This window comes from Neltuma alba, unplaced genomic scaffold (assembly GCF_004799145.2).
Source record: "Neltuma alba isolate B1F8T4 unplaced genomic scaffold, ASM479914v2 tig00011113_pilon, whole genome shotgun sequence".
In the NCBI taxonomy this organism is placed as follows: Eukaryota; Viridiplantae; Streptophyta; class Magnoliopsida; order Fabales; family Fabaceae; genus Neltuma; species Neltuma alba.
Window position 1 is genome coordinate 30,422 of NW_021635851.1, and position 25,112 is coordinate 55,533.

At 33.7% G+C, this 25,112-nt stretch overlaps 4 protein-coding genes across 6 annotated transcripts; 2 read left to right on the top strand and 2 right to left on the bottom strand.

Annotated features, from left to right (window-relative positions):
* Window positions 1-657: 657 nt before the first annotated feature.
* LOC114761270 (thioredoxin H2) lies at window positions 658-4,633 on the bottom strand. Of its 2 annotated transcripts, XM_028950599.1 has the most exons (4): window positions 4,629-4,633; window positions 1,446-1,531; window positions 1,153-1,275; window positions 658-1,054 (listed from the first exon to the last, which is right to left on the bottom strand). In XM_028950599.1, exons 2-4 carry the CDS (start codon window positions 1,509-1,511, stop codon window positions 920-922), a joined length of 324 nt encoding a protein of 107 aa, XP_028806432.1. In that variant the 5' UTR covers window positions 1,512-1,531; window positions 4,629-4,633; the 3' UTR covers window positions 658-919. The 2 variants fall into 2 exon arrangements, with proteins under 2 accessions (XP_028806432.1, XP_028806431.1); XM_028950598.1 differs by lacking the exon at window positions 4,629-4,633 and having other exon boundaries at window positions 1,446-1,656.
* Window positions 4,634-8,503: 3,870 nt separating this feature from the next.
* LOC114761280 (uncharacterized) lies at window positions 8,504-9,583 on the bottom strand. The gene has a single exon (XM_028950615.1). It carries the CDS (start codon window positions 9,391-9,393, stop codon window positions 8,857-8,859), a length of 537 nt encoding a protein of 178 aa, XP_028806448.1. The 5' UTR covers window positions 9,394-9,583; the 3' UTR covers window positions 8,504-8,856.
* A 3,768-nt stretch (window positions 9,584-13,351) lies between these two features.
* Window positions 13,352-17,716, top strand: LOC114761256 (protein CLP1 homolog). Its single transcript, XM_028950584.1, is given in 12 exon segments — window positions 13,352-13,479; window positions 13,567-13,899; window positions 14,368-14,436; window positions 14,549-14,641; window positions 14,936-15,177; window positions 15,270-15,408; window positions 15,527-15,564; window positions 15,566-15,581; window positions 15,724-15,861; window positions 16,677-16,912; window positions 17,154-17,198; window positions 17,312-17,716. Coding segments are annotated over 11 exon segments (1,326 nt in total). The 5' UTR covers window positions 13,352-13,479; window positions 13,567-13,677; the 3' UTR covers window positions 17,400-17,716.
* Window positions 17,717-19,130: 1,414 nt separating this feature from the next.
* Window positions 19,131-24,321, top strand: LOC114761263 (probable serine/threonine-protein kinase PIX7). 2 transcript variants are annotated; one of them, XM_028950591.1, is made up of 6 exons: window positions 19,131-19,603; window positions 20,165-20,502; window positions 20,619-20,754; window positions 21,441-21,580; window positions 21,670-21,793; window positions 23,334-24,321. In XM_028950591.1, the coding sequence occupies exons 1-6, from the start codon at window positions 19,420-19,422 to the stop codon at window positions 23,840-23,842; spliced, it is 1,431 nt and encodes a 476-aa protein (XP_028806424.1). In that variant the 5' UTR covers window positions 19,131-19,419; the 3' UTR covers window positions 23,843-24,321. The 2 variants fall into 2 exon arrangements, with proteins under 2 accessions (XP_028806424.1, XP_028806425.1); XM_028950592.1 differs by having other exon boundaries at window positions 21,444-21,580.
* Window positions 24,322-25,112: the final 791 nt, after the last annotated feature.

The following is a 25,112-nucleotide window of genomic DNA, read 5'->3' on the forward strand; positions in this document are numbered from 1 at the left end:
GGAGAGAAAACCGAAAAATGTGGCTTTTCTTTCCGCCGTTTTGGGCGCGGCGCGGCCCTCCTCATTATTATAGTGTTTAAGCGGTGCGGATCAACAAACTTGACTCAGTCCGGCGATCAAATAAAATAAACGATCTTCCCCAACAAATAAGTTCAAGCAGAAGTGCCATTTTCTGAATGAATTCTGCCCATTTTGTTTGAACTCTTCTTCAATGTTATGAAAACTAGCGACCATTTAATTGGTGAGAGACACCGATTTATGGTTTAATGATGAGATTGATTATTAATAAGTTAATATATATTTTAATAATGGATTCAGAATCATAAAAAATTACCATTAAATTCAAATAAAAGTAATATATAACAAATAAATAGAAATATCCATCAATACTCCATAGCATTCATTGAAAAAGTGTATATTCATTTTATAATATACATATGTGCAAATTTCTTTCTTATTTGTCCATTGTATTTTATTTTTTCATGTTTATGAGGTACAAATATGCAAATATTATAGCTTATAAACATGAATGAAATTTTAAAAAAAAAACCATACTGCTTATTAAATTTATGAATTAAATACTTTTTTATATTAAAAAGCATACTGCTTATTTTCTTAGAAAATTGAGACTTGAGAATTTCAACGGACATCGTATGGTAAAAAGAATCGCATCCCATTTTCCCTTGATGCCCGCTACCAAATAGGGCAGAAGAAATGTGATATCTCCTGTGGCAATGGAGATATCATTTTAAAATAGTTGAATTAACTAAAGGACAATCAGAATATTGTAAAGCACAGCAATCACGAGATTCAATCCCTTGCCGTGATCGTATTACATGACTAGATTCAAGAGTTCTACCAAATTCATACTTTTATTGGAAACATTACTTAGCTTATAACAGGCGGCATCAAGCGGAGTTCAAGCGGCTCTGAGTTTCTCGACCTTCTTCTCAAGCTCGTCCTTCTTAGCACCAACCACTCTGTCCATCTCCTTCCCCTTCTTCCACAACACAAACGTCGGCATCGCCTGCACCTGGAATTCCCGCGTCACATCCTGATTTTTTTCCAGAGCGATAATCCAAACAGAAATTTGTGAGGATCGAGAAACGAAATTGAGATTATTTGCTGAGTTTAGAGAAGCAAGTAACTTACGGAGAGCTCGTCCACATCGATCTTGACAAATTCAACGTCGGTGAACTTGTCGGCCATGGCGTGGATGGCTGGCTCTATGAACTTACATGGTCCGCACCACGATGCTGAGAAATCTATCACGATCTTCCCTCAATCAACAACCAAATCCAGAGAGATTCAGTGGACCGAGGAAAAAACTCAGAACTCTATATCGCATGTTATTATTCCAGTGAAAAAATAGAAAGCGATGAATAATGAAATAGATATGAGATTGAAAAAAAGAAAGGAATAAGATGAGATATAAAACTCAATACCAGCTGATTGGAATCTTTGACTTCATTGAAATGGAGCTGCCATCGCGCGGAAGAGTGAAACTGCATAACCCGAGAATTCTCTGGCGCTGGAGCATCATCGCCTCCCTCTCCCGCAAGTCTAGAGAAGAATGATCCCATGCTTTGCTTTCAGTCTCTGAAATCGCCTCCTTCGTTGTGCTGAGATTGACGCCGAGGACCAAATGCAAAAGGCGTATTTCTCTGCTCTGCTTTTATATTCTTGGCTTGATTTTTTTTGGGAGAACTAGAATAATTTTAGCACGGATTGGTGGGTATTGATCGATATGGTGATAAATCATTGTATTTATATTTCTAGTTGTATAGTTTTTTAATTTATTGAAATATATTTTGCAGGTCTTAATTAGAGGGAATTGAAGTTATTGATTAAAAAAACTTTTGGATATCACAGCTACACAGACACTTATTTTGTTTTACTAATTAGATTAAATAACCATATATTTCTTTAACAAATTTAGTCATTGGCCCCCTAATTTTGGAAATTAAATAATTAAAAAAGTATTTTAAAATATTAAAAATTCCCCGTAAATACTTGCAGTCATTTCAAAGTGAGCTGAATTGGTAGCTGATGATGATAATAATAAAAGGAAATGTTTATTACAGAGATTTTATTAAATGCATTGGCTTTTTTTGCTTATTTTCATTGAATACATAATTAATGGATAGCATAAATGGGTTAATATATAATTAATAACGCAACCCGCCTAATTTGATGTCATCTGAATAACGTACCCCACCCATTTTAGCATGACGGACAGCACCCCTAATTAATTTTCAATTGATTGCCCCCAAAAAATATATAATTTTTCTGCACCAGAAAAAAATAAATTTTATAAGTGAAAAGACATTAATACCGTCACCCTTTACTCAATGTGTGGGTTGTCGGAGCTACAATTCTCATTTTTCATATTCCCATCTTAATTTAAGATTATAATTAAAAAAAATACAACACATAAGAGAAATTTGAAGTCATGACCACGTGGCACCCAAAAGATTGATAACCACCGAGCCATCAAACCAATTTAAACATATAATGCAAATATATATAATAATCTCATGTCTTTTTTTTTTTAAAGTAAAATAACCTCGGTCTTTAGTTTACATCCTAATTCCCTCATGTGTTATTGTAAATTTTCCAATGTGTTGTTGTAAACTTGTTCATTATGGTTGTAAATTTGGATTGGAAATGGGAGTCGTAAATTCTATATATTGCTGTAAATTTGTTAATTATGGTCGTAGAGCAGGATGAGAGTTGTAAATTTCCCTATATGTTAATGTAAATTTACTAATTATAATTGTAACTTATTCTTTGATGGTTAAAGCTCTGGCTGGCTGCCAGATCCAAAAAATTAGAACAAAAGCACCAAGATCTTTTTATCTACAAAATTTAATTTCATTTTGATGCTTGCAGGAGGAGCAAAATTTTAGAATTTTTTTGTGAACCAATATAAATTAGCAAAATTCTCTCGAATTTTTTCTTTATTTTAGCGTGAATACTAAGTTGATAGCAAAATTCCTGTCTTGCACAATTACTCAGAAAAATCTATTTAGAATCTGACTATTCAGCCAGATTGATTATGCTTTCTGTTTGTGGATGATAAATAGACAGCGATTCTGTTCCAGCGTTCCTTTTAAAAATAGTAGGCTAAAGATTACGTTGGTACTTTAAATTTGTCCAAGTTTGAATATAATTTATTAAATTTTTAAAAAATGTATTTTAAATTCTTAAACTTAGAAGGTGTTTAAGTAAAAATTGAACCATAATTTTAAAAGTGTTGTGTGAAAATACTTTTGAAAAGTGTTTTTGAGGCGAATCAAACACCTCCTTAATCCTTAATTCACTTAGGGTATCGTAAATGCTAACCTAGTGATCTCAAAATGATAACAGGGCATTTCGATACCAACTTATCGATTTTTAATTTGAAATTGGACTGAGTTTTAAATGGGAAAACAATTTATGTTGATTAACTAAATTCTTAACTACCCTTACGAACCGTTGGCAAGTTAACTGTAATAAAAATTTTGATTAAGTCATCTGTAATGTATATTTAGTATTTGTTTATCAATTATATTTTTATGTAATTCTTATTGAAAAAAGAAAAAAATGAAAAGATAATAGAATAGTTTGTAAATATAGATAAAAAATTTAATAAAAATGAAACTAAAAAATTTTATGAAAAATCTCTTGACTCAATCACACCAAGGAGATTGTACCCACATGAATTAAAAAATAGGTGTACGGGCAAGGCGTGGGTGCATGGAATCCCCTACCTGACAGGGGTTTAATTGTGTAGAGTGAAATAAACAAAACTAAGAGGTTGCTCTTGTATTCGGGTGTACGAGTTATCTCAAGTCTGATTGAGATTCCTCGGATCATTCCAATCTCTCAGAGAAAGGGGGCTCGTTTTTATCAATAGTTAAGATAGCACTTACAGAAACTGCTCCTAATTGAACATGGGAGTATTTCCTATCCAGCTGCTACTCGTCCCATCCTAAGACGTGTAGAGAGGGAGAACAACCCAGCTCGAAGCATGAGGGCACTCAACAAGATCCACATTCCAAGTAGGAGGAGTTTATGCTTCTCTGGAGATTTCTCATGCATAGGTACCTGTTGAGCCAATTGGGAACAATAGTAAAAGAAAAAAACGTTGAGATTGATGACGACTTAACTCGGAAATGAGGAAGAATGAGATAGATGGGTGACTGGATATTTTACTGACAGGTCGGGATTTGTGATTCTGAATGAGAAAGTAAATATTGGTTTTGGAGCTTGCCAGGAAACTGGGGATAAGACTCCGAGCAGAACGAGATATTCTGAAGTGTGCTGATATGCTTGCAGGAGAAGCCAGCCCACATGGAAGAGGATCACAGGGTTCTGTTGCCTGGGATACCCCAGAGTTGCCGAGCAGAGGTGCTTAGCGGCCAGAGAAGGATTGAGGAGAATTCTAATCCTCATGGTTGGTATCTTCTGACTATTTTCTCGAGCTTAGGAATGCAAACAGTGAAACAAAACTAACCAACCAATCCCTTCATACGCTGTTCATCAAGGTTGAATTGAAGCCATCACTTGCAGCTAGCAAACGGCGTAGCAATCCTTCATCACCAAATGAGCTAGAGGGGTGGTTGTTCCTCCACTCGGAACCAAACATGATGTTCCACTTCACCAAACGGTGGACCAGTCAGAGAATCCTTCATCTAGAGTTTTGCCGAGTCAACTAAATGTTCTATTTACTTATAAATTGACACTCCTCCTCTCCTTAACATTCCACCTAAAATTTTGATCTTAAATAGAAGATTAATTTTTTTAAAAGTAACTTTATTGATACTTCATCAATCATAATAAAATAAGTTAGGAAGGGAGTATATTAAAAAAATAATTATCGTGTTTTGAAAAAAATATCATATTTTTTATAATTAACTAATTTATCTAATTTTCTTAATATAATCAAATTAATTAAATAAGTCTTATATTAAATATTGGAGGAGTATTATTCATTTAAATATCATTTTATTTATGACCTTTGACTTTTAGTCTAATTTGAACCTTTGAACCGCTTTTCAACAAGAGCGGGGGGTTGGTTATACGTTCCTACCTTTTTTTTTTCTTTTAAAGTAAAATATGTGAACATCTCCTCTATTTAATCTACAGATTTTTTATTTTAAAAATCTATATAGGCTTCTTTTAAAATCAAAATGCGTGTCGCACATAAATATTATTTTATATATCCAACTGTTAATTTATTATTAAATCATAGCTTTGATCCGTTATTTTGACTAAAATACTCCTTCTTAACATAAATATTATTTAATAATCATCGTTTAAAAACTTATGAGATGTGTTCTTTATTCAAAATTAAAGCATAATTTTAATACATATTTAAATATTTTTTGTTTATTAAATCAATTACCATACTACAAATTTAATTAATTTTATAAGTATAAACTTTTATTTTTTCATAAATCAAAATATTTGATCTGATTTATTTATTGAAACTTAGGAAAAATGACACTTAAACTTGAAAATTGCAAAATGATCACTTGGATTTGTAAAATCCTAATTTAAACATAAGTGACAAATTTGAGATTTGTAAATTTGCTAAAATGATCATATTAACATTTATTCAATTTATTTTTTAAAAAACCAAATGCCCTCATTAGCTAGTTAGTCGCCAGAGCTCCAGTGTCGGCTGCCGGCAACAATTTTTTAAAAAATTTTACAACTTCAATAAAACAGTTAACAAGTTTTGTAATGATATTAGTAAGTTCAATATGATACTTAACAATAGGTTTTCTAAAAAATTTAAAAAAATAAAATTTTTATAACTTCAGTAACTACTTTTTTTGAAAAATTTTAAAATTTTATTAAAATAGTTAACAAATTTTGTAACGCTATCAACAATTTTAATATAGCAGTTAACAACAAATTTTTTTAGAAAATTCAAAATGTAGCATTTTCACAACTTCAATAATGCCATTAACAAGTTCTATAACTCTATTAACAAGTTTGTTATAGCATTTAACAACAGCTTTTTTAAAAAATTCAAAAAAATGGTATTTTTAAAACTTTAGTAATTACTTTTTGTTGAAAATTTTTATAACTTCAGTAAAATGGTTAAAAAGTTTTGTAACGCTATTAATAGATTTAGTATAGTAATTAACAATAGGTTTTCTAGAAAATTCAAAAAGTAGCATTTTTACTATTTCAGTAATGCCGTTAACAAGTTTCGTAACTCTATTAACAAGTTTAGTGTAACATTTAATAACAGGTTTTCTCAAAAATTCAAAAAGTGACATTTTTACAACTTTAGTGACGCGATTAACAAGTCATGTAATAATATTAACAACTCTTATGATCATAATGGCTACCTAATAAGTGAAAAAATTTTATTGTATAACTTTCATAAGGAGCTAATATAAAAAACATCAACCTTTATGAGAGTTGTTAATATAGTTACATGACTTATTAATCATATTACTGAAATTGTAAAAATAACAATTTTTGAATTTTTTAGAAAACCCATTGTTAAATGCTATACCAAATTTGTTAATAAATTTACATAATCTGTTAATGACATTACTGAAGTTGTAAAAATGATACTTTTTAAATTTTCTAAAAAACTTATTGTTAACTGTTATACTGAACTTGTTAATAATATTATAAAACTTGTTAATCGTTTTACTAAAATTGTAAAAATACCGCTTTTTGAATTTTCCATAAAACTTATTGTCAAATGCCATATACCGAATTTTGTTAACAGCATTATGTAAGTTATAAACATGCTACTTTTTGAACTTTCTGAAAAAACTGTTGTTAATTGTTATACTGAACTTGTTAATAGTGTTGTAAAACTTGTTAACTATTTTATTGATGTTGTAAAAATTTTGAAAAAAAAAAATGGTTGCTAGGGGCCAAAGCTTCAATGATTCATTGTCGGTCAGTAGCAGGAGCTCCATTAACGGCGGCCACTGCTGACACTTGAGTTTTGGTGACGGGCCGTCTAGTGGGGGCATTTAATTTTTTTAAAAATAATAAGTAAATAAATAAATAAAGCGTATTATGGTCATTTCAGCAAATTTATAAATTTTAAATTAGTCACTTATGCCTAAATTAGAATTTTGCAAATTCAAATGGCTATTTTAATATTTTTAAGTTTAAGTGTTATTTTTGTACTATTTTCCCTACAACTGACTTGCGATGCAATGTTTTAAATATACATGATGCAATCTTGTACATACATTCAAATAAATTACTTTTTCAATTCTTAATGTGGGGCCTAATTGTTAAATTAATTTTGATTTTAAATATAAGATCTATTTCTTATATTTATTAATTTTTCTTAAATTATCTCTATAAATATTCTTTCAACCATAATCAAGTAAGTGAGGGAGAGAGAATATTAATAAAAATGACTATGATATTTTAGAAAAAAACATGTCATATTTAGTTATAGTAAATTAGTTAAATAGATATTATATTAAGGATCGAAAGAATATAAAGCTATAAAATGATTTAATTTTGGGAAAATCCCAAAAAAGGTCCTTGGAATATGGGAAATGCCAGATTGGGCCCTTAAATTTCGAAAATGACAGAATGGGTCATTGACCCAATCTGTCATTTGTGAAATTCAAGCGAATTGACAATTTTGCCCTCATTTATTCATTCACTACAATGATTCAAGGAATCATTATAAGAGTTTAGGTGTTACCTAGATTCGTATAGCGAATAACTATTCACTTTTTCATAGTCAGGTGTCTTGTTATTAACTACAACTAATGTTGTAATCACTAGAACAATGTAAGTATTACCTAAATTTGTGTAAAGAATAACTACTCATTTTTTCATAGTCAGGTATCTTATTATTGTCAGGTACCTTGTTATTAACTATAACGAATCTTGTAATCACTAGAACAGTATAAGCGTTACCTAGATTTGTTTAGAGAATAACTACTCACTTTTGCTCAGGGGTAAAAATGTCAATTCGCCTGAATTTCACAAATGACAGATTGGGTCAATGACCCATTCTGTCATTTTCGAAATTTAAAGGCCCAATTTTCGAAATTTAAAGGCCCAATCTGGGATTTGGTATTTTCCAAGGGTTTTTTCTGGGATTTTCCCTTTAATTTTCCTTCATATATTAATACGTTATAATTCAAAAATTTTAAATATATTTTATAAAACATATTTTTGTTAAAATATTACTCAAATTTTTGACCACGTTTTTCGATACTTTAAGTTACTTAAGTTTTGTCCATTCTTAGTAAAAACATTAAATAGATTATCTATAAATATTAATGTTAAAAAATAAATTATAGATTTGGTATAACGAGGAGTAAATTAGTAAACAAAATTTATTTTCATAAATTTTTAATTAAAAAATAATTTAAGAATTTTTTGAAATTTTTTTTAATGGCATTAATAGTGTCTTCAAAATAGAAGGGTCAAGACAAGCCAGAATTGGGACGAGAATATTTTACTTTTTTTTTTTTTTTTAAAGCCTCAGTTCTCAAGCTTCCTTTGCAGAAATGACATCAACTTGCGTGCTGAGATTAGCAAAACCGAAATTATCAATAATCAATCACTTTTATAGAACTAAGCCTTCCACTCCCTGCTCTGTATGTGAGTGATCGCTCCGGGATGATGCTGTTATTATTCCATCCCTTACATGATAGATGGTTGGTGATGATAGACTGAAACTAACCAGGCATGTCTAGCCACTTCCAGAGTTGTTACCATTTGATTCACAAGAAAAAGAAGAGTCGAGTTGTTACGGGTAGCTTGTAGGATAATTGAGAATTCTAAGATAGATATGGGAAAAGGTAGCAAATAAAATATATGATCTCACCATCTCACTCTCATCAATTTAACAAACACTTGTTAGACTCTTTCATATACTAATGCTGATTCACTCCTTCCCATCTCACTGGTTCTCTCGTTTACCCTAACACTTTTAGTCCTGCTAGTTGTCACCGAGCGATTTCTTACATTGTAATCTCCCCAGATCGAGTAGAGATGGAGAACAAGCATGTTCGCACCAGTTACAACCATTAAGAAGGAAAGAGATGCAGAGGATCCTGTCAATTTCGAAAACTTAAAGCAAAACCCAACCATTAGGGCACTCAAAAACAACCATATACCTATTTGGAGCTTATGCTTCTTTGAAGATTTCTTCCATGGAGGTATCCGCTGATTCAATTCGAAGCAGTAGTACAACAAGAAGGCAACAAAGCCGACGAAGATGACGAAGGATACGGTTGGAATTTCGTGGTTGGAGTATGATCTGTAAATTCGGGCGCTGCTGCTCGTAACCAAGCTGATGAGACCGAAGCAGGGGAGGATATGGTGAAGTCGAGTTTCCAGGTTGACATTGACGACGACATGACGCTGTGATGAAGTCCCTTCAGGGATTTCCATTGTTTGCCCGGAAAGCAAGTGAAGAAGAACTTGCGAAGCGAGCTGTAGTTCTGTTGAGGATGAGGAAGAAGAAGGGGTTCGTAGCCTTAAATAAGAACATGTTTTGAATCTCTTTTCCTTTTGGTCACGGAGCAAGGAACTTGCTGGGAAACTGCGAATCCAATTCGAGGCAGACCGCTGGGAGGTGCGAAGTTTCCAGTGATATTTCCTGGAAACACCCAAGAGAGCATGAATGGGAAAAATGGTCAAACATTATATGCGGAGTCAAAGCGACTTTTCATAATAGAACAAACAGTTTAACCTTTATAAAAAGAGTTAAAAGAAAAAAAAAAAAGATGAACGGGAGAAAACCGGACAGGAAAAAAGAGAGAAGTAAATGTCAAAATGACTATAACACCCTTATTATAAAAAACAATTAGCAAAGTAACTAAATAATTTAGCAAAAGAAAAATATTTTTCTGGGTGAAAAAATAAAAGAGAATAATTTTTTAGATTGAATAAAATCAAAAATAATAAATTATACATTATTTAATATTTTAATAAAATGATAAAAATCTTATAAATTGAAAATGAGAAATTAATATTCGAATAAGACGCGCACTACTGGATGGAAAGCGAGCCCAAGACCAGTGATGATGACGAGAGCACCTCAGCATGTGAAAGGCTGAGGATTGATGAGAGCTCTACACAGAAAGACAATGATATAAGAATGGATTTTTTCGTATGAAAATCTGGAGTGAAACACCATCCCCCAGTTTTCTCTGTCTCTCCTGTTTTCTTTCTCATTCAATGAGAAAAAAAACTCCATTCTTCTCCCATTTTCTACCTCACTCTTTTTTCCTCTCTCATTTTCTCTCAATCCAAGTAAATTATTGGTTACTTGCATATAATTTTTTTAATATTTTAAAGTTTAAATTTGGTCTACTTGATGTTATAATTTTTTACCTTAAGCCCTCCACCGTTAATTTTGTCTCTAAGTCACACAGGGAAACTGTCGTGTTAGATTAACGAGGATGATGTGGCATCCTATATAACATCCAACATGGCATGTGGGAGTTAATTATTTAAAAAATGACAAAAAAATACTTATTTGATTTTACAAAAATAAATAAGGTATACTGATTATTCTTTTGTCACCTCCTGGTCATACTTTGACAGCAAAATGACATTTTAACCCTTGTATAAAAGATATATCATTATCGTAAAATTGTTACCTCGTAAGGATACTATGTTAGATGTTACGTAGGGTGCCACATCATCCTCATTAATTTGACATGGCAATTTTTATTGGAAAATTAATCTTTTAATCCCTATAGTTTTAATATGTTTGTAACTTAATTCTTATACTCTGACTCGTTATAACTCAGTTCTTATAGTTTTGACTCGGTTATAATTCAATCCCTGAAGTTTGACTCGCTGTAATTTGGTCTCTATAGTTTTATCCATTTTATAATTTAGTCCTTGTATTTTTAAAAAATAAAATTATATATCTGATAAAAAGAGGGATTAAATTATAAAATGGTTAAAAGTATAGGGACTTAGTTGCAGTGATTCAAACTTCAGGGACTGAATTATAACTGAGTCAAAACTATATGATTGAGTTGTACTGAGTCAGAGTATAAGGACTGAGTTATAAAAAGAAATAAAAATTATAGGGACTAAAAGATTAATTTTTCCATTTTTATTTGTGACTCAATGACAAAATTAACCACAGGGAGTTAAGGTAAGAAATTATAACATCAAGGAGGCTAAATTTAAACTTTAAAACATCAACGGAGTTTTTTAGATTTTAACTTTTTTTTATAATGGAGATCAGTTTAACCTTTGACGTCAGGCAACATGATGCCAAACAAGAGGTGAATAGATTTTAAGTATTTTGTCTCAATCATTATGATAAGATGTTAAAATTCTGATTCATTTGTCAGAGTCTGATGATAAATTTTCAAAAGTAACATTTATTTAAAAATTTTGTTCTGATGTTATTTACTTATTGGTAAATATTTACCATCTTAACAGAATTTATACTTTGATATACCATTGCTTAAAATTTTTAAGTCTACCGTAATATCTTGCGATAATTTGTGGGGATCAAATATCTTTCAATATTACTCGTCGCGTAGTATGCTCCTCTGCTTCCCTTCATTTTCAATTGCTGGCCACAGTAATGATTGGTTTTGGGCAAGATATATGGTACTACCTTCGGTCCTTAATATAAGACCCTGTTTGACTTTTATTTTGATCCTAAATATAAGACCATAATCCACTTTGTCTCTCATATTTATGTATTTTTTCCTAAGATAGTCCTTCTAATAGTTATAGTTATAGCCAATATAGTTAATTAGTAAGGATATTTTAAGAAAAACAACACATATTTATTACAAATAACTAACTTAACTTCTTTCCTTAATCTCCTCAAATTAGTCAACCGGCTCTTATAATTAGAATCGGAGGTAGTATTAGCATGTTCGTTGGCCGAAAACAAAAAAAGTAGTGGTATTAGCATGTTCAGAGATCTTTTGGTAAAAAAAAAAAAAAAAAAGCATGTCCAGAGATCGGAGCGGCCTTGGTTCATAACTACGAGGAGAGAGTTGCATTGTTCAGTATTTCAAAAATGTCAAGCCGAATTGCCGGCCAAAAAAAAGAGCCAAGCCGAATTATATGACCTTACAGTGGTGCGCAGGCTGATATTTGTTCTCAATCATTGTCTGATTATGTGAAAGCATGTATGAAATACTGCCTATTCTGTAATGCAATATGGTTAGAAGGTTGGATTTTACTTTAAATATGATATTTTATTCACATTTATTTCGCTTACATATTCTTAAATTAATTTATTTAATTTATAAATTGATATATAATCTAATGTTATATATAAATATTTTAAAAAAATTATATCGTATTTGTTATAATTAACAAATTTTTTAATTTTTAAATCTATTTAAATTAATTAAATACTTCTTACTCTGAAAAAAAAGCAAAGGAAGGTCACATGACAATTGCTAATATTTCTCATGCTCCGTAGCTTTTTGACGTGGAAGACTCTGTGTGGGTTGAGCTTGAGTCTGGCCGAGTGCGGGTGAATGGGTGCGAATTACCGTGTTGTATGGGCTCATGGAATTTTCACCCTCTCGCGTTTTCGGGTGCGGGAAATTTCACGGAAGGGGGAAAAAATAACATCAATGACTGAAGTCAGTCTTATGGAAACGTCAACCGGAATTCCACGAGTCTTGGTTTTTGCTTGGATTCTTCATTCTTCAGTTCAACCATCCTTAAGAAGGCAAGCAGATTTCCGCCCCTCATGGAAGTTTCCAAATCCAAGTTCTGTTACTTTGTGCTTATCGGGGGGGGGGGGTGTTTATAAGCAGAATGCAGGCTGCCAATAAAAATATCTCCCCCACCCCCGGGCACACGAACAATACATGTACACAGACACGCATATCAATTCCACATTATTTTTTTAAAAAGATTTAGTGAAGATCATACGCAAATCAAACTCGCGATCTCCTAATCCTAATTATGAAGATGTATCAGTACTACTAAATTGCAAAATTTTTAGTTTTTACGTCGATTTTTGACTCTTTTCTGTCTTTATGATCAGCTTCATACTCAGGAGTATTAGCTCAAAAATTTTTATATTGCAACTGTGTTTATAAAATTTTTTTTTAAAAATACAAAAATGGCCCGTTTTAAAATTTTTAATCTTTATATGAATCTATACAGTATTTTTTAAACAAATTAACCGTTTTTTAAGCCCGGCTATAATGATAGTATGAACTTCATTATAATTTTTTTCTCTTCTACTTTTAAAGTTTATACCACCTCCTGTCTTAATGATAATATTTTATTTGTAGATTACAAATATACTGAACCTTGGAATAAAATTATATTAATGTCCCTTCATTTTGTCTAAATCTTCTTTTAACCTGTGTAAAATTCACAGGCAGACGCAGCGTCGCCGGTAATAGTAGTGCACGCTTCGCCGTTACTGCACCTCCCGAAGCACCCACATATTCAATTGGCAGCGGCAAGATTGAAGTCACCTTAAACACCCGCGTGCCTCATGGAATTCCTCTAGACTATAAGAAGGTGAAAATCTATTTTTCCCCTTCTCCTCTATAATGCTTTATACTCACATCAGTGTTTCGAAGCCTTTTTAACCCTTTCTTCAAACAGCGCCCTTTTGTGCTTGTTCGAACTTCTTCTAAGGTGCCCAGAAGGAGTTACTGTTCAAGCCGTGACCTTCTTCAAGTTTGTTTCTTGGGTACGGCAAAATTATTGGCATCAATGGCGTATAGCGGTGGAGGCATGGGCTCCCTTCCTGCGGGCGCCTCTGCGTCGTCATCAACAATTAAGCAGGTAAAATTGGACAAAGAGAGCGAGCTCAGAATCGAAGTGGGTAACGACACACCTCTTCGGCTTCGACTCCTGAATGGCAATGCCGAGATTTTTGGGACGGAGCTTCCACCAGAAATCTGGCGCACTTTTCCTCCCAGGCTCAAGTTTGCTGTGAGTTTCGATGCAATGAATTTCTCTTTTCTTTTCTTTTCTTTTGGGTGGATTCTACTTGAAGGCAATTGAATGATCCCCTGAGACGCTCATTGAGTTGTTTATTGCCTTTTGATTTGTTACTGATTCAGTAGTATTATGCATGGAATTGAATGATCCCCTCGATGTGTGTCTTGGCGAATGTTCATCGCAGCTGCTTCGTGTTAGTAAAATAACTTCAACAAAATTGCAACTACAAGTTTATCCGGAGACTTGTATTAGTTTGTAGCATTCGCTCAATACACCTTGTTCTTGTGTTTACCATGTTATTGCTGATCAATAAGCCCAAGGACCAAGGGGTGGTTAATGGTCTATTGGTGCAAAATGGGAATATCTAGTGTAGATCTTTCTCTATCTCTAGGTTCCTCTTGGTGTTGAAAGACACATGAATGGCTAAGTTTTGACGCAAACATTTTGTTCACGTATCAGGTATTTTCTTGGTACGGAGCTACAATTGAGATGGACGGCGCTACAGAAACTGATTATGTTGCAGATGAGGTAAATTAATGTCGTCTGGTTTCATTTTTTAAAACTTATTGTTACTTTGGTAAATTGGAAGAGGAAAAAAAAAATGAAAATGATTGGTATAAATGATAACATTTGATTTCAGACCCCAATGATTAGTTACGTCAATGTACACGCTGTACTTGATGGACGAAGGAATCGTGCTAAAGCTTCATCCAATGATTCTGAATCTTCTCAGGTAATTATATCTCATGATTATGATTATCGGATTGAATCTTAATGTGCCATACTGGATTGTTGTCTGTAGACTGTAATTACTGTCAATGCTTCTCGAACTTCTAATTCTTCTGTATAAATTATGCTAAAAGACTAAAACTCATGTTTCTAGTAATTTATCCTTTTTTTCTGGTCATAGATAGTAATATTATGTCCAATTGCACATTTTGGCTCGAAAGATCATAATTCCATGACCATATCATTCGTTTAATACATAAAACTTTTAGCATGTCATTTGACAGACTTCGTTGTTCAGGGACCTAGGGTGATTGTTGTAGGACCTACAGATTCTGGAAAAAGCACCTTGTCCAGGATGCTTCTTAGTTGGGCTGCTAAACAAGGCTGGAAACCTACCTTTGTTGACTTGGATATTGGCCAAGGATCTATAACAATTCCTGGATGTATTGCTGCTACCCCAATTGAAATGCCCATTGATCCCGTTGAAGGAATTCCTCTTGAAATACCTCTTGTATACTTTTTTGGGCACACAACCCCAAGGTACCTAGTGAATTGTTTCCACTATAACATGACAATAGTCTTGCATTAAATTAATAGAGAAAGCAGGTACCAAATATTATTTGGCTTTGCAGTAACAATGTAGAACTGTATAAAGTGCTTGTCAAGGAGCTGGCTGGGATGCTGGATAGACAATTTGCTGGAAATCCTGAGTCTCGAGCATCTGGCATGGTGATAAATACCATGGGATGGATTGAGGGAGTAGGCTATGATGTAATTGACCTTTGAACTTCACCTTATTGATAATTGATGACTACCTTCAACTTTTGATGCACTTCTTCTGAATGAGAAAAATTTAATTGTTCTCATCATGTTTTCAATTTTCTTTCAGTTGCTCTTGCATGCAATTCGCACCTTCAAGGCAATGTTGTGTGGTTTTGGGTCAGGTAGATAAGTTACTTTTGTTTAATATGTAGCTTGTTGTTATCTTGTCAGCTTTGCTTTGTTAACTGATTCCTATGATATAGGCGTTCTAATGTCCTAATGTTTTCTGTTGTCCGCATCATTCTCTTTCAAATCTGCTTCCAGGAAAAACTTTGGAGCATGCTAAAAAAAGAGGTGTCAAAGAGCGAGCCCGCTGTGGATGTTGTGAAACTTCAAAAGTCTGGTGGAGTTGTAAATAGAAATGCAAAATACCGTCAGAGGGCCAGAAGTTATAGGATAAGAGTGAGCACGCTTGTCTAGTTATTGTTATCTTCTGCACATATTAATGTATCATAACCTATTTCTTCCATTCTTTAATGGTTTAATTTTAAAATATACACAATTTAGCCAGTTGGAATCAGATGTCTATAGAACATCATTCTACTGAGTTTATTATTTTGAATCTGAGGAGTATTCTTTTTAGAGTTTAAGTTAGGATAACAGGAATGGACTTATTCAAGGCTTCTAAGCTGAGATTATATAAAAATGATTTGCACAATACTCGGTTAACATCTAATATTAATTAATGATTAATAGTTAAGGGCTTGTGAGTTTTGGACTTAATGTTTCTTTTTCTTTTTTTTTCATGAGAAGTCTATGCTTTGATTGAGAACTGTTTAACTGACATATCATATATCTGAACAGCTCAAGATTTTATTAAACAAAAACCTTTCAGTATCACATTGGAGTTACTAAATTCTTTCACCATGATAAGTTACCCTCGTTCTTGTGACCTTCAATGTTTAAGGGCGAGTTAATTGCAATCAAGTTGTGGCTAATGGATGCACCGTGCGATGTATCTTTCTATTGAAATTAATACTTTGTTGACATAGGCAGTTCAGTATAAACTCCTGGACTATTGGTCCCGTGCTGTTTTTATGTAGTAGCCTACATTTGACGTTCAAATTTATTGAAAACAAGCAGTAAATAGGATGGCAAAATTTCACAAATAATAGTAAGCCGTATGATTATGTTGTTTCTTCTTCCCAACACACACAGAATTCTCTTGCTGCTTTGTGAGTTCTGATGCAAATTGGTATTCTCTGATTTTGAACTAGGAATACTTTTATGGCCTCACAAATGATCTTTCTCCACACTCCAATATTGCAAATTTTAGCGATTTGTTTGTCTATCGGATTGGCGGTGGGCCACAGGCCCCACGTTCAGCATTGCCAATTGGTGCAGAACCTGCTGCAGATCCTACCAGAATTGTTGCTGTGAATATAAACAGTGATTTGCTTCACTCAGTCCTTGCCGTCTCTTTTGCCAAGGATCCTGAAGAGATAATTTCAAGGTAACAATTCTCTGGAATATCAAATTCCTCTTAATTTAAACCTCAATTAAGATTTTGCTCAATGAACTAAGTGGTTGAAAATCATTTCTGAGACTCATCTCATATTGCGGCTGAACATTGAAATTTAGAGCATAGTATATCTCAAGACAGCCAAAAATGATGTTAAAACATTATTTATAAACACCCTTCCCCTTCCTATTAAGGATCACACCATTCAGTGCTTTACATCTATTTGATACAGCAATGTAGCTGGCTTTATTTATGTGACAGACGTTGACATACAGAGGTATGGACTTGACTTTTCCCTTTTTTGCCCCCGCTTATCTGATCATATATGTGCTTAATGCTTATTATATATCTATGCCTCTAAATGTATTTGTGCTGTGCTGTGCTGTGCAGAAAGAAAGTAACTTATCTGGCACCTTCTGCTGGAGAACTTCCTGGCAAATATTTGATACTGGGATCGCTGACATGGCTTGAAACATGATCAAATGAGTGCATAATATCATCGCTCCTACAGTTTAGCCTTAGATGACAAAAGATTACAACCTCAGATCATTGTGTTGTGTATTAGCTCTCCCAATTAGTTCAGTGGGTTCAAAAGAATGTAATGTTTTTAAGGGTGGTTTGTCCGTGTGGTCCTGATCTTTTCTTCTTTTTGTCTTCTAACTAAAACCTTCAGTCCAAGTCACAGTCAGTGCAAGAAATTCCTCTTTTTGTCAGTTTAACTGGTTTGGTATAATAGTTTACTAATTGTGGCGTAACAGTTTGGTGGGTGGATAATTAACGGACTGGTTCTTACCTCGTGTGGAATTAATCTTTTCCTGTTTTTTTAACCGTCAGAATTAATCTTTTCTTCGAACTTAGAATGAGCGTAGACATCCCTCCGATATAACATATGTTGAAATGTGGAAATTCTCAGTTGAGGTTTGGAGGGCTATAAAATAATTTTCAAATAAAAAATTTATATGCACATGCATGTATTGCGGGAAAACGTGTGTATATAGAGTTTAACATTTCTTGAAATTAACCGGTGATATTCTTTTTTTTTTCAAGGAAATTTTATTCTTTAAGAGACTGAGTTTAGCAGGCAAGACAAGGTATATAACCGTTCCATATTATTTTGGGTGTTATAATTTATGTAGGAACTGAAATTGTGCAGATGAAGATAATTTAAAAAAGTAGATAGAATATTGGACCGATGGATTGATGGTATGCTCGCATGTACCATCACAATTATTGAGGTTCCCAAAGTTAGGCTACCAACAAGTGCCAAATATTAAAAGGGGTACATATGAGGGGGAAAAAAATAAAGAAAAATACAATATCATGTGCTTAACGTGGCATAATATGACATGATAGTGCAGAGTTCCAAATTGCCGTTGACCGGAAAAAAAAAGAGAGATAAACAGAATGTGGTGCATGAGCACCAACCAGAATACACAGGATCCATTTTTTCAAGTGACACAATAGTTATCCTTTAGCCCAAGAAAATAACAGGCAGCTTCATCTTCTAGCTGAAAATAGATGCATAAAGTAGTATATTAAAATATCGCAATTATCTTCGTTAATATTTGTAATATTGAAAACTACGTGCCATATATTTCGAATACAATCATAGTTTTTTTGGGGGTAGACTTAAAATATCTATTATTTGATGTTATAAAATGTCAAGTTAGACCCATAATTTTATGAATTAAAGAGAGCAATTATTAATTCTTAATAATTTATTTAATTCCGCTTATAAATGTTTTTGGTCCAAAATAATCAAAAGCAAAAACAAATACCACATTGAAAGAGACTCTTCTATTTGAGTCTTGATTGGCTTAGTGGCAGAAAATGCTCCCCTCTACTAGCATTTGCCCCTTTGACCAAAAAAACATAAATTAAAAATGTAATTGGTTATTGAAATTTTTAATATTTTTTCCGCATATTAAAATTTTTTTCCGTATGTTAAAATTTTTGGCATATTTTTAAATCCAATACAAATTATACAAATTTTGTTTTTTAAGAATGGGTATCAGGAGCAAAAAGAAAGTCAAACAATTGAGCAGAAAAAATCTTGTAATTAGCAATGCCAATGCCCACCAAGTGACCCTCTCAAAAGAAAAAGAAATGGCTGTCCCTTTCTCTCTCCTGCCCAGCCTGCCCGTACGCCTACTTTCTTGCTTCTAGCCTGCCCGACCGGCCCGCTGTTGAAAAACTTTCCCTCTTTCTCAAGCAGTCTCCCGCTTTCCTCTTCAACGCTCTTTCCCTTCCTCTCCCACAGCCTCTGGACTCAATTTCAGTATTGAGTCTGTCAATCATTTCAGTCACTTACCAGTCTGCAAGTGTTGATCCTTGATCCTTGCTTTCATTGGTTATTGAGGTTCCATTCTTTTTTGTTCAATTGATAGGTCTCACAGCCTTCAATTATTGTGGTTAGGGTGCCTCTTAAGTGTCCTCTCCTTCTCGGAAATCTCTGGAATTTTTGGGTATGGAAGCTTCTATGTAAGAGTTTTTGAAAGATGGGATTCGGGAATAATGCAATTCAAGCTGGAAGTTTGGACGTGGGCAAGACACATGGAAAGAAGAAAGATGGCGCAGGGAAGCATAGTGGTTGTTGGGCTAAATTCAGTTGCATCGGAAGCTGCATACCTTCTAGATCAAAGATTGATAACTCCTTAAGTGGTGGCCCAAGCGGCAATAATGGTAGTTTTCTCTCTATTCTGCTCTGTACATGTCATGGAAACTTTTCTGTTTTATGTCAGTTTTAGTGTAGAGAGAAATTAATTCGTGTTTTTTTTTTTTTTGTTTTAACATCTACGTGCTTGTTCAGTTTGGGCTGCAATTTAAATTTTCAATAAACGGAATGAGCTCGCATGATTCGTGTATAATTTTTCTTTGATGTCGTTTTATTCCTAGAGAATGTTGAGCCTCCAACTTCTTTATTGCCAAATACCAAGCAATTGAAGATCCTAAAGAATGCTTTTTTTCTGCATTATCGATGGAAACATTTTATATACACGACTTACTAAAGGCGTTGAGATGTCAATATTGTATCAATTGAGAATATGTGCTACTTGCTCGACCTGCAATTGTGCTATTAATGCTGTCGTGGGCAATTTGTGATGCTTTAATCTTTTGCATCGCTCTGCTGGATTGTAGTTTAATATGGTTAATATGCTTGCAAACTAATCTCGCAATTAAGTTGCATGAAGCCAAGCGCCACAGCATCATTCATGTAATAGTTTGTAATCTTTGTGTAATCAGTTGAAAACAGATGTACAAATGAAAATACCAAAGATCGAACAGTTGCTCCTCCAGAGTCCTCCACTACCACTAGTAATGCAGGCAGTATACCCTCAACTCCAAAATTCAGTGAGGAGTTGAAGGTTTCTTCTCGTTTGAGAAAATTCACATTCAATGAACTTAAATTGGCAACTAGGAATTTCAGACCAGAAAGTCTTCTTGGCGAAGGAGGGTTTGGTTGTGTCTTCAAGGGTTGGATTGAAGAGAATGGAACTGCACCTGTCAAACCAGGTACTGGGCTTACTGTTGCAGTGAAGACCCTCAACCATGATGGACTTCAGGGTCACAAAGAGTGGCTTGTAAGAATTTACTCTTGTCCTTTCTCAATTATTATCCTTCTATGATCTGCTGAGACTACAAACTTCTCTGTTATATAATTCTTTGTTTTGTTAACACTTCTAGTTTTTTTTTTCAGGCTGAGCTGAATTATCTTGGTGATCTTGTCCACACTAATCTGGTTAAATTGATTGGTTTCTGTATTGAAGATGACCAAAGATTATTGGTTTATGAATTTATGCCCCGAGGAAGTTTAGAGAACCATCTCTTTAGAAGTACACTACTAACTCATTCAATTTCTGTTGCATGTTTACGTTGCTACTTGTTTATCTCTGGCTAATACCATTTTGATTGCTGCAAATTTTGGATGTTCTTGACGCAAAAGCCAAATAAAATGAAAATTCTCAGTTCAGCTACAATCAAACTAAAGCTTAGTTGAACTGTAGATTGCTTGTTACTGATGCTACTATTTTCCTGGGATGTTGCCTATTTGGTGATGAATTAATATAAGCTGCATTGACCTATCAAAGACAGAAATTAATTGAGTAAATATTGAAGTGGCTTCTAGGATTGCTTAGTGATAAATGAGGTCTACGAAGCTAAAATCCGATCCTTGTTTGATGTAGCTTAATGTCTTTTGCATAATCTATCCTATGAGAGTTAACGATCGGGATGAGCAAATAATAACTATGACTACTAACAAAATCAAACCTGGAAGAGTGTAAATTATATGTGCCTTCATAATTAAATTAATAAAATGCATAGTTGAATGAACAACCATTATTTGCATTTTTTTTTAATTAAAATGTAATGCATTATGTACTAAACTTCAGGCTTGTGAAAAACAAAAGCCAGAATAACCTTTTTCTTCAATGTCACTGATTTTCCTGCTTAATGCTATGCTTTTAGATATTAAATACAGGTATTTATTGTTTTCTGGTAACAACCATGATTTATGCAGAAGGGCCCTTGCCTCTTCCGTGGTCTATCAGAATGAAAATTGCACTTGGAGCTGCAAAAGGTCTTGCCTTTCTTCATGAGGAAGCTCAGAGGCCTGTAATATATCGAGATTTCAAGACATCTAATATCCTATTAGATGCGGTATGCAGTGAACTAGTTGAGAGGATTCTCATTATTTGATGTTTTCTAATCCATTCACTTATTATTATTATTTTTTTAAATGTCGTTAGGAATACAATGCCAAGCTTTCTGATTTCGGACTTGCCAAAGATGGTCCTGAGGTTGGAAAGACCCATGTATCGACAAGAGTTATGGGAACATATGGTTATGCAGCTCCAGAGTATGTGATGACTGGTGAGTTTCCAACTTTACATCATTTTTCCCATCTGAGTGTTGATTGGGATTTCTTGGACTTTTAATTCACTTTTTGCTTTAGACTCTAGACAACTTAGCTTGCAGCATTGAGAATTCCATACATATTGGTGAGGTTCACAATTTTTTATCTGTACCTTACAGTTCATTCACTAATGCTTAATAATTCAAGTACATTTACTCTATACCCAAGTGCTGTTTGTTTGAATAAAACTAAGAGTGATATATGCTTTTAGTCTTGGTACTTTATTCAATGGTCCTTGAAAACTTTTTCAAGTTTTAGCCTTGTTTGAGCTGAAATTTTTCTGTAAGGAAAGAAAAATATTGTTCCCATTCTTAATTTTCGCCATTCCTAGAAATTTAAATTGGATTGTTTGATTTTGTAATTATTCTTTTCTTCCGTTCTTCCTTCCAGTGCTGACACTTCCCCATCGTGTGTTTGTATACATTTTAAAGAAACAATTCAGTTATTGAATTAATTTTTTTAATTTAAAACTGTTGAATGAGTACCTAAGAGTTCTTTAAATTAAAGAATAATATAGTGGGAGATTTACAACTTGCGGAGGGTATAGGGGAAAGGGACTCTCCATGAGGGAGAGGGGTTGTCATCCAGCACTCAGATGGCAGCCAAAATATACCTTCATATGTAAGTATCAATTATACAAACAGCTGAAATCAAATTCTGGTACTGTTTCCAAGAACCACATAACTTAAAGCTTATGTTAAGAAGTGAGAGTTAAAGAATGGCAATTATGCTCATAGTAATTGCAACCACAGGGATCAACTATAGAGAAAGGGTTTTCTGTGCTAGAATTCTTTACAAAGGCTAGTTTGTAGACTCCAACATGTCAGTAGTAAGTTGAACGGTACCTTTTATTCCCCCAAGTCATAGTTGAAACATACCTTTTATCAGCCACATAACTGTTGTGACTCTCGTTGCCTTTGTTTTCTTGCCCAACCACGCAACTTTCATCGCTTGTGATCCACAATTTGTTTGTCAAGTGTGATGATATCAGCTATGATTTAATTTTAGGTAAATTATTCTCCTTTCAATTAGATTGCTCGTCCCCCTATATTGTGAAAAATTTACTCTCTACCAAAAGATACCTAAGGCTTCCTACAAAATTAAAAGGGGAAAAAAAACACTCAAGCCTTAACTCGTTTTGACCAGCAATATTTTTCTATTCATTGAGATGATGTATTTCTTGAAAAGATCCTTTAATTTTTGAAAATCAGGTTTACATTGACAAATTGGATATACATTGATTATTAGAACTTAATATATTTTAAAATGAGTCGGGGAAATTATACTGGGGAAGGGAGTATTTAGAGCAACTTGTTTTTAGAACAAGCTTGATTCTTCATATGGGGAAAGGAACATGTTGAAATAAAAAAAAAAGAGACTGAGAAAGCTGCCTCATGTTTTTTATGGTTAGTCGGAGAAAGTGTTTGCAATTTCAACTTATTTGCATTATGCTTCCTTAATCTCAATGCTGACTTGATACTGCCAATTCTGATTTAGGACATTTGACGTCAAAAAGTGATGTTTATAGTTTTGGAGTAGTGCTGCTTGAAATGCTTACTGGTAGACGAGCAATTGATAAACGTAGACCCAATGGGGAACACAACCTGGTGGAATGGGCAAGACCTGCACTCGGGGACCGGAGGATGTTCTACCGAATAATTGATCCGCGTCTTGAAGGTCACTTCTCAGTTAAAGGTTCACAGAAAGCTGCCCAACTGGCTGCTCAATGTCTCAGCCGTGATCCTAAATCTAGACCCATGATGAGTGAAGTTGTTCAGGTTCTCAAGCCTTTGCCAAACCTAAAGGATATGGCTATTTCATCTCAATACTTCCAGTTCACACGAGTAGATCGCACTATGTCCATGCCAAATCCCAAAAATGGTTCAAAAACACAACTAACATCTGTATCAAGGAAAGGTCAGCCTGTAAGGATCTTGTCGAGTCCAAACGGTCCACGTGGCTCTCCATATCGTCATTATTCCAAGTCGCCCAAACCTAATGGGTGAGAATCATGATTCACTCTTTCTGGTTTGCTGCTTTCTCCATTCAATTCCCTCAAATTAGACCATCAGCTGAACATCAACGGTTGAGTTTGGAATGTCTTTGAAACTTGAGGGGGATCATGAAAGTCTTATGTCATTAATATAATCTTGAATAAGTTGGGTTATGCTGGAGGATTTGCTAGGGAGACACAGGTTTAGATTTCTTTTATGAAGATGCTCAGCTCACGAGTCTTCTACTTTCCTGAATGTATTTTTGTAAAGAAGGAAATTTGTGGTGTTGTTAACTCATGTTATTCATAGATTTTTACATGCTAATTCATCAAGAACTTCTCATTAAGTACGCATTAATGTAATTAATAGTATACTTTTATGAGGTACACGCTGTCCTAGGCCAGGAGTACGTTATTTTTGGTGTGTTGCTTTGCTCACAGTCACAGCCAAAAAAATACAGTGTAATAGTAGAATTACGGAGTAATGTCACATTCCTGCATGACTTTATTTGAGGCTCCATGTCCATCTGTCCTTGGATCATGACAAATGGTACAGGCAATATTGTGAAGACCAAGTGTACACAATTTTATAAGATTCTTTATAATTAGAGCCCAAGTTCAGAAATTACTTGGGAAGTTTAAGAAGTTATTATAACTTGGGAGAAAAAATCATGGCTTGGCAGAATGAACTTGTTTCAATTAACTTTTATGTTTTCCCAACAACTACTTGCCATGACGAGCAAGCCTACCTTCGTTCTTTTCGTTCCTTCTTTGTTTTGGGTCAAAACTCAATCTTACTTGCAAAATAGGAGAACAAGCGGATTTTAAGCTTAACAAATGAGTTACAAGTATTAATAACAGAATTAATTTTTGATTTGATTGGGGAAAATTTGTAATCTAATTAGTCAATAATGCAACTCTGCAATATAAAAATTTATCTAATTGTGTATACTTTACTACTACCTCCGATCCTAATTATAAGAGTTAGTTAACTAATTAGAGGAGATTAAGGAAAAAAGTTAAATTAGTTATTTATAATAAATAGGTATTATATTTCCTAAAACATCCTTACTAATCAAGTGTATTGCCTAGAATTATCATTGTTAGAAAGACTATATTGGGAAAAAATACATAAATATAAGAAATAAAGTGGATTGAGGTCTTATATTTAGGACTAAAATAAAATTCAGACAAGGTCTTATATTAAGGACCGGATGTAGTATTATGTTACTTAACAAAATAGGAGTTGACTTTTTTGATAATATATTGAACACAGTTTTCAA

Excerpts from the sequence above, each read along its gene's own strand:
- LOC114761270 (XM_028950598.1), bottom strand. The coding sequence starts at position 1,583 with ATGGGATCATTCTTCTCTAGACTTGCGGGAGAGGGAGGCGATGATGCT. Across the intron at positions 1,276-1,445 it reads TCAAAGATTCCAATCAGCTG|ATCGTGATAGATTTCTCAGC; the intron begins GTATTGAGTTTT and ends GATTGAGGGAAG. Across the intron at positions 1,055-1,152 it reads TCGATGTGGACGAGCTCTCC|GATGTGACGCGGGAATTCCA; the intron begins GTAAGTTACTTG and ends GAAAAAAATCAG.
- LOC114761280 (XM_028950615.1), bottom strand. The coding sequence starts at position 9,393 with ATGGAAATCCCTGAAGGGACTTCATCACAGCGTCATGTCGTCGTCAAT.
- LOC114761263 (XM_028950591.1), top strand. The coding sequence starts at position 19,420 with ATGGGATTCGGGAATAATGCAATTCAAGCTGGAAGTTTGGACGTGGGC. Across the intron at positions 20,755-21,440 it reads AGAGAACCATCTCTTTAGAA|AAGGGCCCTTGCCTCTTCCG; the intron begins GTACACTACTAA and ends TGATTTATGCAG. Across the intron at positions 21,794-23,333 it reads TCCAGAGTATGTGATGACTG|GACATTTGACGTCAAAAAGT; the intron begins GTGAGTTTCCAA and ends ATTCTGATTTAG.